The sequence below is a fragment of the Cervus elaphus genome, chromosome 2, assembly GCF_910594005.1.
Source record: "Cervus elaphus chromosome 2, mCerEla1.1, whole genome shotgun sequence".
Lineage (NCBI taxonomy): Eukaryota > Metazoa > Chordata > Mammalia > Artiodactyla > Cervidae > Cervus > Cervus elaphus.
The window spans coordinates 25677033-25689979 of NC_057816.1; the positions used below are offsets into that span (position 1 = coordinate 25677033).

The 12947-nt window shown below is 46.2% G+C and overlaps 1 protein-coding gene and 1 pseudogene across 1 annotated transcript; both read right to left on the reverse strand.

Annotated features, from left to right (window-relative positions):
- Positions 1-3667: 3667 nt before the first annotated feature.
- On the reverse strand, positions 3668-4165 carry LOC122706604 (annotated as a pseudogene).
- Positions 4166-7736: 3571 nt separating this feature from the next.
- On the reverse strand, positions 7737-11913 carry DBX1 (developing brain homeobox 1). The gene is made up of 4 exons (XM_043920998.1): positions 11394-11913; positions 10660-10761; positions 8547-8749; positions 7737-8156 (listed from the first exon to the last, which is right to left on the reverse strand). Exons 1-4 carry the CDS (start codon positions 11761-11763, stop codon positions 7794-7796), a joined length of 1038 nt encoding a protein of 345 aa, XP_043776933.1. The 5' UTR covers positions 11764-11913; the 3' UTR covers positions 7737-7793.
- Positions 11914-12947: the final 1034 nt, after the last annotated feature.

The window sequence follows — 12947 nt, forward strand, 5'->3', positions numbered from 1 at the left end:
GCAATATATTTTTCTTATGTTTAAGGGTGAATTGTTGACTTTTGAAATGGAGACTAAAAGAGTCACGTTCTCAATCCATAGCTGCACTGTCTACTTCTAAAGATGCTAAAACAGATAAAAATGACGTGTCAGAGTTCCAGAAAGGCAGGAATATACTACTCCCATCCCCACAAAAACAAAAATGAAAATTGGATGAAACAGTAAAAAAAAGAAAGAAAATATGGTAAAAGTTAATTTTGTAATATTTTACCTTTCTTGTCTTATACAACAGACCATTTGGGAATAGTATTATGGTTCCAATTAAATTGTACATCATTCTGAGATCAATCATTCAGAATGTATAGAAAGGAACTGAATTGTGTTTTTAAAACAAAAACAAAAGACACTGTTTAAAAATGTAAAAAGTTTGTTACAGATTTTCAGACTAGAAGTGGAAAGGCCACTGAAGTAACTCACTGAATAAGTCAGCGTCTTGCACTAGCTAAGGAATCACACTGTGCAGCTGAGTGACTAAAACCCTGTAAAGCCAACAATGCGGAACACCTGCTGGATGAACAGTCAGTAAAAGAAATCATGATGCTGCCACTTTCCAATGATAGAGTAACTCATCAAAGACGGAGTTAACGAATCATCTGCAAAACTGTACTTTCGTTTTGAAAATGGACAGATCTGCACAAAAGCCCAGACATCCTATTCTGTATTTACTTAGTAGTCAAAACAGATAATCATCAAATAATATTTGGAAATGCTTGACAACAGACATAAATGTTGCTGAAATATTTAAAGTATTGAATACCGTTTTGAATCTTAGGTTTTATTCAACTACCACCTTGACGTTTTTAGTGATAGTGCAAAGCTGGTTGTTGGTACAACTGCTGGCACCTTGGCACAAATCGAGGCAGGGGTGCTAAACTACACCAGTGGTCATTGCTTTCTCTGCTGACTTTTGCTCAAAGACAGCTAGTTTCACTTAAGAATGTGCTTGGTGGGGCAGGAAAAATTATTAATGTTATCAAATTCCAATGCTTATAATCCTTTTAGTGCCTTGTATGATGACAGGGGAAGTGTCATCAAGTGCATGAAGCACTTCTGCTGCATCCCAAAATGTGATGGTTATTTAAGGAAGAGCACTTGTGCAATTGAACTAGCCACATTTTTCATCAGACTCCATTTTTAAAAAATATTTATTTTTATTTATTTGGCTGTACTGGGTCTTAGTTGTGGCATGTGGGATCTAGTTCTCTGACCAGGGATCGAACTCGGGCCCCCTGCTTTGAGAGCATGGAGTCCTAGCCACTGGACCACCCAGAAGTCCCCAGGACTCCATTTTTTAAAAGATTTTCTATTTTTGGCTGTGCTGGGTCTTCATTGCTGTGCACAGGCTTTCTCCAGCTGCTGGGAGAGGGGCTGCTCTCTAGTTGCAGTGCGCAGGCCTCTCATCACGATGGCTTTTCTTGTGGAGCGCAGGCTCAGTAGTTGTGGCAGAAGAGCTTAAGTTGCTCCACAGCATGTGGGATCTTCGTGGACCAGGGATCAAACCCATGTCCCCTGCAGGCAGATTTGTATCCACTGTACCACCAGGGAAATCCCAAAAGGGATTTGAGTTTCAAACTGCTACTAACCTTTAAAAAATACCACTTCTCCAGTTTTGCTGTTATTGTATCAAAGAAGAGCCACAATCACATAAGGTTGATCCAATACTTCTCCTTTTCCAACTGGGTATTTGTATGAAGCCAAGTTTTCTTCCTATTGCAACAGATTGTAGAAATAGATAAGAGAATTCAGCTGTCTCCTATTAAGCCAATCATTAAAGAGTTTTGCAGAAATATAAAGTGCCACTCTTCCAACTTTTTTGTTTTGTATATATCAATATTGACCTTTTGTAACATATGGTGTTTATATGAATATGTAACAAAATTTGTTTTAAAATTAAGTAATAAGCATTTATTACTTCCATTTGTTACTCCAAGATCCCCTGGAGGAAGGCCCGGCAACACACACCAGTATTCTTACCTGGAGAATCTCATGGGCAGAGGAGCCTGGTGGGCTACAGTCCATAGGGGCGCAGAGTTGGTCACAGCTGAAGTGACTTAACACAGCATGCACAATAAGCATTTAAATTTTTTCTCAGTCTTAATTTCTTACACCAAGAGTATTAATAGATAAAACACACAGAAACAAGCAAACAAAAAATCTGTTAGATGTTCAACAATTTTTAACAGTGTAGAGGGATGCGTGAGGCACTGCAGTTTGAGGATTACTGGTTTGGGCCCCAGGGAGCAGAGCTAGTGATGAGAGAGATTCAGGTGGATAAGAAAAGTTTTTAAATAGCTGTTAATTTTTTTTCGTGTAACTTCAGAATATTAAAAAGCCGAAAACTCTATTAAGTGTACCTGTTGGTTGGAGTTTGGTTAAATGGGTTTTTCCAGTTTAGTCAAGGAAGCAGGATGGTGTATTAAGGTTATAGGCACCTGAATTTGGATTCTGGCTGAGGTAAGCAGGGGGAAATTATCAAAACGCCTTGCCTCAGTTTGTCCATCTGTAATGTGGGATAACAATTTCTATCTTAGACGGGTTACTGTGAGGATAAAACTTCTTGTAAATCTTTGCTGAAGTGTGATCTGTGGACTAACAAGGGTGAGTGAAAGTTGCTCAGTCGTGTCTGACTCTTTGCGACCCCATGGGCTATACAGTCCTTGGAATTTTCCAGGCCAGAATACTGGAGTGGGTAGCCTTCTTCAGGGGCTCTTCCCAACCCAGGGATCGAACCCAAGTCTCCCATATTACGGGCAGATTCTTTACCGGTTGAGCCACCAGGGAAGCCCAAGAATACTCGAGTGGGTAGCCTATCCCTTCTCCAGTGGATCTTCCCAACCTAGGAATCGAACTGGGCTTTTCTTCAAGGCAGGCAGATTCTTTACCAACTGAGCTGTCAGGTAAGCCCCTAACAAGGGTTAGCAATGCTAAATACTCTGAATCATGATCTGTATTTTAATGAGATCCCCAGGTGATCTTATGCTCCTTAGAGTTTGAGAAGCACTAATGTTTAAGGCCCCTAGAAGAATGCATGCCGGTCACAGGTGCTCAAAACAAAACAAAACAAAATAAAAATTTTCCTTTTAGTATTTAGTACTCTTCAGTTTATAACTATTTTAGTCTTTTGGACTGAAGTAATTGGTTTGGTTTTTAAAAACACATCTGACCAATTAATTTAGTGTTTTTCTTTTACTTTATTATTGGCCTAAGTAGCCCTTCAACTCATCTGAAAGATTTAGAGCTTTAAGACATATGGTTTAGACTCTAGAGGGTCTCTGTCCCTCCTTTTAATTTATTTATTTACTCAACACATATCAAATACCTAATATGTGTTAGGGACTATGCATAACTCTAGGAAACAGCATGCAAAGTGAGCCTACTACTCACCCTTGTGAAGTTCTGCTAAAGGAGTTAACTTAGAACCGAAATGTGCCATTTGTAATCCTCAGGAAGTAAAACTTTGTACATGGAGAGGAATAGCATACATTAAAAAAAAAAATCTCCAGAGTAGTTTTTTTTCCTTTTCTGGATTTTCTTAACTTTTATTTTATTTTTAAATTTCATTTGCATTTATTTTTTGCAACATTATTCCCAGACTGTTGTTTTTCTTCCATTTCTTCTGGAATATCTTTCTCTTCTGTGCAGCCTCCTCTTCTGGTTTAGGAACAGTCTGTTCTTTTTCAGTTAGGATCGTTTCAATGTGGCAGGGAGAGCTCAGGGACAGGTTAATCCCACCCTGAGCCCGGCATTTTGGGGGCTCTGTTCACTTGGATGTGCTCAGTGACACATATAGATTCTCTATATCTAAGCCCTTCAGTTCAGCTTTACTCTCTGCATCTTTGAGCAGCTGCAGTAAAATACTATTCAGCACTCCGTCTGGACCACAGACCCTGCGTCCAGCCCCACTGTTTAACCTGTGCACACCTACCAACTCCAACCTACCAAGAATGGAATGCTACACGTCACTCTGTAGAGTGACATCCTTCAGATACTTGGTGACTTTTCAGACACGCATACCCTTAAAGACCTGGGTAGTTTCATGAGTGCTCTTAAAGTGAACACAAGGATTTGAACCTCTTGATTTGCTTGATTTTGTGGGGTTTTCTGGGTCAAGTGAATAGCACATCATTTTTAGAGGTCACCTCGGGCTGCTTACCCCAAAAGTTAACTTTTATTAATGTAGAAAAAAACTTTATTTACATCACAGAATACTTTTTGGTTTGAATTTTACGTGGCCTTATGATAATATTGCTTACCTCAGGGACTTCCCTGGTAGCCTAGTGGTTAAAACTCTGGGTTTTCACTGTCCTGGCACCAGTTTGGTCGCTGGAGAGGAAACTGAGATCCTGCAAGCCACCTCACACACACACACACACACGCACACACACATATTTCTTACCTCAAGTTTTTTCACTTGCCTGCCATAATTTTGACCATTACTGGAATGTTAAATCTTCAAACATGTGAGTTATTTTTCCAATACTGAAATATTACTGAAATTCTGTACCCACTGAACAACTCCCTATTTCCCTATGACCCCAGCTCTTCAACTGTAATTTTACTTTTTGTTTTTATGAATGTGGCTATATTCGATACCTCATATAAGTATGATCATATGGTATTTGCCTTTTTACTACTAACTTATTTCACTTGGCATAATGTTCTTAAAATTTATTCATGTTGACATGATAACATGTGACAGGATTCCTTTCCTTTTTTAAGTGAAATAATTTTCCATTGTGTGTGTATACTACTTTTTCTCTATTTACCCATTGATAGATATTTGGGTTGCAGAAACTGTTGTGAATAAGTGGAGTGATGTAAACATGAATACCTCTTGGATAGTAAAAATAATGCTGGTATGCACATGGGTGTGCCACTAGAATACTTTGATGTAGACATGAATCCATCCCCATGCTGGAAAATAGTTCTTGATTGTAAGTAATAACTGCAGGCTTGAACTGGCAGAGAGGGAAAGGTGGGCCATTTCTGGTCCAGATTCCATCTCTAGATATCCCTCTGGGCAACAGCAGAGAAAAGGAGAAAATAGCCTGAATTATTCAGAGCAGAAAGGGTTTCTGGTCTGAAAAATTGCATGCCTACCGTATGCAGGACACCATGCTAACATTTTCATATGTGTTGAGGGGGAAATGTGGGATATTTCTTGAAGTAAGATAATTATGATAGTTAAGACTAGTTTTGCTCCAAATTCCCATGGCACTGAAGGGATCTCCAGTGTCAGGCATGGGCCCAGCAGGGGAGGATATCCGAACCTTAGCATGGAGGGTTTTGTTTTTTTTTTAAAGAGAGTTGAGAATAAAATATATTCAAATATAACACAAACTACTGAAATTTAAGCTTGACAACTTCTTTCCAGGCTGTCAGAGTATCAGCTCAGTTCATTTCAGTTACTCAGTTGTGTCTGACTCTTTGTGACCCCATGGACTACAGCACACCAGACCTCCCTGTCCATCACCAACACCTGGAGTTTACTCAAACTCATGTCCATTGAATCAGTGACGCCATCCAACCACCTCATCCTCTGTCATCCCTTTCTCCTCACACCTTCAATCTTTCCCAGCATCAGGGTCTTTTCAAATGAATCAGTTCTTCACATCAGGTGGCCAAAGTATTGGAGTTTCAGCTTCAACACTTCACTTTTGTCGGATTATGTGTTAGCATAATAACTAACTGTGTCACCCATGTGGCAGAGATCAGGCTCTCCAAGGGCACAGAGCCTTTGCCAGAGTTCTACCCTGATGCTCTTCACTGGTTGCTGGTTAAATAAATCATTGTTGCTGACAGTCCATCTTTAAAGAACTTAGTTTCACTGGGGAGCCCCAGAACCTGTATCAGGTTCCCCAGTGCTGTCTGTAGATGACACTGCTAATAAAATCAGTTCCTACACAAAAATCAAAACCAGCTTCTAGCTTTCCTGGGGACTAGGAAAATATGCCTTCAAGGAGGGAAAGAAAAACCACTGCAAACTTGAACCACTTAAATTGACTTTCATTGATTTATTTTAGTCTATCAGTTCAGTCCTCAGAGTAGGGAATAAGGATCACTCCAGACTCAACTTGTTGGTGTCACTCCACTGGAGCTATTTTACTTGTAACCATAGTGAATTTGGCTATTTTGTGGTAGGGTTTCCCTGGTGGCTCAGATGGAAAAGAATCTGCCTGCAATGCAGGAGGGCCAGGTTCGATCCTTGGGTCAGGATGATCCCCTGGAGAAGGAAATGGCTACCTACTCCAGTATTCTGGCCTGAAAAATCCCATGGATAGAGGAGCCTGGTGGGCTACAGTCCATGGGGAAGCAAAGAGTTGATAACTGACCAACTAACACAACAACAACAATGGTACAGGGAAGCAGAAAAGGCACTGGCCTGAGAGTCAGAAATGGATTCTAGTCCCAGCTTGACCTCTAACTAGTTGGGTGCTTTAGACATGTGCCTCTCCCTCTGGAATATGAGCATATCTTCTGTAAATTCCAGTGGCCCTTGGACCAGAATAGCTTTAACAGTCTGTGAGTTAGGGATATTGCTTGATCATTGTGTCCATTCTACTTTTTATTTGGCATTTTTCATTTAATACATATATACATATATAAAAATTTGTACACAGTAAAAATACAAAATAAGTAATTTCTTCATAAGTTATGCAATTAAACAACTACCTTTTTAAAGTTTAAAAACCATTGTAAAAAAAAAAGGAGGAAATCTAGTCAGTTCTTTAAATCATTCATAATAACCTTGGTATAAAATATCCATACATGTGTACAAAATAGTGTACAGTTCATAAAGGCTGTGCAAAGACAGCAAAGTTCCATGAAAAAAAAAAAATCAAAGAGGCTTGTGGGTCTCTATCTGTTCACCTCATGCCCAATGCTCAGTGAAACATCCCCAGTCATAATAAAAGGGCATAAGGGAGAATGCTTGGTGCATATACCATAGATGCTGAAATAGTAAAGGAAAGACTTTAAAACACACAGACAGAAATAGAGCCTGACTCTTCCTCCCATTTAGAGATCTCACTTCTTTGCCCAGAGAGCACGGGGAATAGGACTGGTAGAAAAGATTCAGTGTTTATACGGTACCTTAGACCAGAAGGCACAGGTTTGTGGGTGGGTTTTGTTTTTTTCTTTTTTTTTTTTTTTTTAATTCTTGAGCTTTCTAAGGGCACTGCTATAGAAGACTGGGTCACCGGAGTTTGGAGTTGGCTAGGACGTGTTTGCTACCTAAGATGGGGATGTAGAGGGGTCTGGGAATTCAGGGGTCTTGAAGTTACAGGCCTGATACTGTGAGATATCCTGTCTCGGCTTCCTACTTCAATACAGGCTCTCTTACAAGGCTGTTGCTGCTGAAGCCAGTAGCGCCTGGCACACAGCTTAACGGCGGGCTGTACCGGTGAACACCCCTCAGTTCAGTTCAGTCGCTCAGTCGTGTCCGACTCTTTGCGACCTCATGAACCGCAGCACCCCTACGGTGTTTAAAATAGCTTGCAATAAAACATGATAGACAGGACCCCTCGTGGAAGAGTCAAGGCTGGGACCAAGACCTAAATTTAACTTGTGCGGAGAGGGCTGCTGGGGGAGGGGTGTAGGGGAAAGAAATGTCGTCTGGGGCAACCGAAGGGGCCAGGGTGCCCTCGGACAAGGTGACTTCTGCAGCAGGGAGCGGGCCGAGTGAACATGCACCGAATCCCACCTCTTCAATTTCAAAGCACTCGTAATCAATACCCCGGGGGGCGCGGGGTCTTCTAAGACACCGTGATCTCCTCCTCGCCCTCCTCCTCGTCTTCGGAGTCGGAGAAGTCCGAAGCTTTGTCGGGGCTGCCCGAGCGCGCGGGCGAGGTGGGCAGCGGCGCTTCCAGCCGCGGGTCCCGCAGGTGCCGAGGGTCGGCTGGGGACGCGTGATAGCACAGGCGGGGGCGGGGGCTGCCCGGGCCCTCGTCCTCCTCGTCGTCATCGTCCCCGGGACCCTTCTGGCCCACGTCGCTGAGGTCCGGGTGCGGGTTGAGTTTGGTGGGAAGGGTCTGCTCGCGGCAGCCCCCGCTGGACAGGAGCTCGCGTTCCTTAGAGTTCCGCCACTTCATGCGTCGGTTCTGGAACCAGATTTTCACCTGGGGCGAAAGGGGTGAGCCCAGGGGAGAGCGGAGGTTAGCGCGGAGCCCCCGCCACCGTCTTTGCCCGCTCCCCACCCCTTAAAGTGAGTTGGGACGCCACGTGGCACTTGCCCTTCACCCCCACCCCCGCCACCCACTTCACGCCTCTTTCGCCGGGTCTTAGGGTACCTGGCCGAGGTGGGCGGGGGTGGGGTCGACACTGAGCCGGGGAGACACGGGGCAGGGAGAGTGGCTACCTATCGCGAGGAGCCTCCGCGAAGCCGGCTCTTGCCCCTTCCATCCTCTCTAGTCCTGACCGCGTCTGTACACTGGGACCTAAACGGTTTCCGAGAACCCTCCCATTTGGACCATGCCTGGCGGGAGGGGCTACGGGGAGACCGCCCTCACCTGGGAGTCTTTCAAGCCCAACTTGGCCGCCAGCTTCTTGCGGTCCGGCTTGCTGATATACTTCTGCTTCTGGAACATCTTCTCCAGCGCCTTGCGCTGCACGTCGGAGAACACGGCTCGACGCAGCATGCCCCTGCGAGGCTTGCCGCGGGCGGCCAGTGGCCAGGAGAAGGTCCCCGGGATGGGCACGACGCTGGAGGACGCTGCGGAGGCCAGGAGTGCGAGGTGAGTGAGTGAGCGCCCTGTCCGCCCCTCCATTGCGGCTTCCTTTGGTTTTCCTCTCTGATCCTTCGTCTCTTTAAAGCTCTCCTTTTTCTCCCCCTGGAGAATAGGCTACGGAACCTACAAACCTGCGAGAATGAAAGGCGCTTTCCGCCCAAATAACTTTCCCTTTCAACCGTGCAAACCCGATTAGGTAAAACCACGGAAACACAGAAAACAGCCCCCACAATAGCCTGTTTCGTTTTTCCAATCAACGGTCTCAGGGAAACAAACCTGCGTGCATCAGCTAATATAGCAGGAGAAAAAAATAAATTGCAAAAGTAAAAATAAAATAGCCAGCCGAGGCCCCTTGGGTTTCTCCCCTAAGCTTTTAGCACATTGGTGGCTTTTGCATTCTTTAGATGAAAATGAGGTGCTTTACTGATTTGTTAGGAGAAAATCCGCTTTGGATTTTTTTATTTTTGGAAAAATCCAATCAGTATTCATCTTTTTTATATTAATCTTTCCTCCCCTCACCCGCAAAACGCAAAGAATTCGGCCCGAATACATGAAAAGTGGCAGCTAATTAGCACATTGACCGCTTCCCAATGGGTATTGGCATGATAAAAGGCGGGGGGGTGGGGGAGAGTTTCGCTTTAAGGGAGGAAAAAAAAAACCCAAAAGAAACAGAGACTCTAATGAAGCGTGAATGGTAATTGTGTAGTAATGAACTAACAGAAAAAGACTGAGGACAAGCAGCGAAAGCCATATATTACTGGGACAAAAGAGATTTACACTTTCAAACTAAACACAACTGCAGGCCAAGACCATTGGGAGAATACTGATGGCAGAGGCTTCTCTTCCCCGAATCATTTTCATTAAATGGACATGAAAAGCTATTTATAAAGCTCGGTTGTTTTTGTTAGAGCATTGAGCTGGGGGAGAAAGGGAGCAAATTCCATTAGCAGCAACGGCATGAATGGTGTGTGGGGGGGCAGTTGGTGAATTCTCTCTCCCCCTTTCAAAAATCAATTGCGTGTTTCTTTCGCTGATATTGGGAAGTGCTGTGGAGGTTTTACTCACCCCCCACCGACCATACCCAGTCTCCCTTCCCTTTAGAAGAGTTGCCGTCTCCTCATTCTTGACCAGCTGTAGAGTTTTGAGTCACCACTGGGATTGCAGGATGAAAACTTCGTGGAACCTGCCTAAGGTGTTTCTCCTTTAAACCGGGACCCAATTATGGACCTCCCTCCGACTGCTTATTTTACGAGCTCTACGGTCTTTAAAACGGTTTGGCGGTGGGGGAAGGGTGTAATTTGGGAAGTCGGGCTGGAAATGGAGGGTTGGGGGTGTGGGAGGATCTAGTCCCCCTCCCCCTGGGCGACCCCAGGCATCCCACACAAGAGGGCACCCCATGTGGTCTTGTGAAAAGCCCGAAGCCCTGAATGAGTTTTAAAGAGAAATTAGCCCCGGCTGGTAGGTGTCTCTCCGCGGCTCGGAGGGGCGAGGGCTGGTCTGTGTGTGGCTGCCCGGAGGAGCTGACCAATTGGTCATGGTGCTGAAACCTTTGTGGGGAATCGTGGCCAAGTGCACTGACTCTGTGGGAAAACGGCGGCGTGAAGGGATGCCAACAGCTCCGCGCCGGGAAGGGAACCGCCTCAAATTGGGACCATGACAATTCCTGCTAATTTGTAGAGCAGGGAATTGGTGCAAAGTGTCAAGCAGTCACTGCTTGTGCTAAATAGGGCATCAAATTGGCGCGACGGATTCGTGAATGTTGTACGTCTCGCAACCTCTGAACCAGAGCGTAACCCCGTGGGGTGGACGGAGAAATATGGCTTCGGGGCAGGGAGCGACGGGGTGGGGCTGGGGTGACATCCAGCCTCCTGAAAGGAAGGGGGACGAGGCTTACCTGGGAAATAAGACGATCTGATGAAAGGCTGGAAAGAGCCTTCAAAGTAGGGAAAAGCAAAGGTCTTGGGAGGGACACTCTGGAGCAAGGTGGGAGACGTTTCTGGGAGTGAGGGAAGGAGGAACAGAAGGAGGGAGACAGCAAGGGAATTTGATTAGGTCATCTGATTATTGTACAGGACAGTGAATACATGACATGGTTACACCTTAGGCTGGTTTCAAAGGCATCGTCCTCAATGACAGAGTAAAACACTGTCTCATCTGTGGGACTCCCCCCACCGTCCTCACAGTCGCTTCCCAACCCCCCACCCCACCCCCGGTCCAATGTCATCCTAGGCGCTAACAAGATGGATAGAACTGGAGCGGGGTAGAAAACAACTGCAGACCCATAATACTTGTTAAGCTAGTAAATATGTTGTCTTGGGTTTAAGAAATGGGCTCCCAGAAGCTGGATGGCAGGAACGCAGACGCCCAGGGGTGTGCGCTCGATTTCCCTGCTCCAGGGTACTGTGCGCGCTCAAACTGCAGGTGTTCACATTCATGCTGAGGGTGGGGCGAACCTGGAGGCTTTTCTTAGAATCGTCTGGACCTCCGTGTCACATTGCTTGACCTGGGTCCTCGGGGATGTTGTGTTAAGTGTGTGCGCTGCTGTGTGCGTGGGTACCCGCCACATAAGGGAAACTGAGGCCAAGACTCCGCACCCAGAACAGCCCTCAGCGTTTTGCTTTCACTTACCGGTTCTGGGCGCCGAGGAAAGGATGGCGTTCACTCCAAACTTCAGAAACGTGGGCTCGCTGGCAGGGGAGACGGCGGTCTGCGGTGAGCCGCCCCGCCGGCTGCCCGGGCCCGGGGAGCCCAGGTCCGAGGCCCCGGTGTCTGTGAGAGCCGCAGGGGCCCCCGGCCTAGGGGGCGACATGCTGGGGGTGGGCACGCTGCCTCGGGGCAGGTAGGCGGGGGGTCGGCTGATGCGGACTAGATCCTCCACCAGGAAGCTCGAGTGACCGGAAAATGCCGACTGCAGGGACTGGGGCAGCGTTAAGGTGGGCGTGGGGCGCAAGAGGCTGGGGTACCCGGCGGGGGGCGCGAGGAGGCCAGGGAACATCATTTTAGGCGCAGGGCGGGCCGAAAAACTTCTTCCAGTGGCCAGGAGGTAAATGCCTGACTTCCCGCCCCTCCCACCCCCGTGGTGCCCTCTCTCTCGGGCTTAGCAAACGTCTTTAAGGAACGATCCTACTTGGGCGTCTGAGAGTCCTCCGTAGTCCTCCCGTCGAGGTGATGGTTTTATAGTGGCCCGCCCGTTAAAGCGCTTTGAAAAGTGACAGCTCTGACAATGAAGTTCAACAAAGTTCTCCACTCGAGCTTCATTCGCCGGAGGCTCTGGGCGATCTGATTGGCGCAGGGGTGCAATTTATGATTGGATTAGTCTTCATAAGCATGGCCCGCACAATGGGCCGGCAACAAAGGCTGGCGCGCATCAATTCTGCGTATCGACCGCCTCTTTGCAATACAGTGCGCCCCCAAGGCTCTCGCCAGGAGTTTTTGTTCTGGAGCAACACCCGGGCTAATTAAATGCCTATTTAGAAGTTTCAGATGACATCTTGCCTTATAGAAAAGGAATTATTTAGAGAACACACTAAATTTATTTGCAGCTCCCCTGCTGAGCCTGGAAAATAAATCAATAAATATTCATAGAAACTCATCTCCAGGCAATCAGTAAAATAATCCTCCCCCCCCCCCCCCCCGCCTTGTGGGGAAGGCAATGGAAACTTTCAAGTCAATGAACATAAAAATATACTCCTTCTTCGGTCTCTGCCCTCCCTATACATTACCCCAGCTGAGGCATAAAGCAGCTGTGAGGGGTGGGTTAAATAAATGTGGGATAGGGGAGTGCTGTTCTAAAATACCATGGAAACTTGAAATCGATGCTTTGGAGCTATTGAATGGGCATCCCTAGGAGGTCTTGATTTATTTCATGTTGGGAAACTAATTGAGTTTGAGAAAGTTGGTGATACCTGAACAGTAATATGATTCTCCTGCAAACCCCTGCAACTTAGAAAACAATTTCCAGTGACCTGTCTTTAGAAGTGGCGCAGAGGAATGAACCTCAGCTAACCCAGGGGAGGATCAGAGGGGAGCCTCGAAAAGGGGCAAGGTGGCAGGGTTGCATTTCCCAGGGCTTACCTCTGCTGGAAGCTGCCTTGTGCCAGGAGACCTGAAGACTCTGGGTGCTCCGCTGGCTCTTTTCCAAACTCTAGGAGCCCTTGGCAGTTTCCCTTGAAACTCACAGCC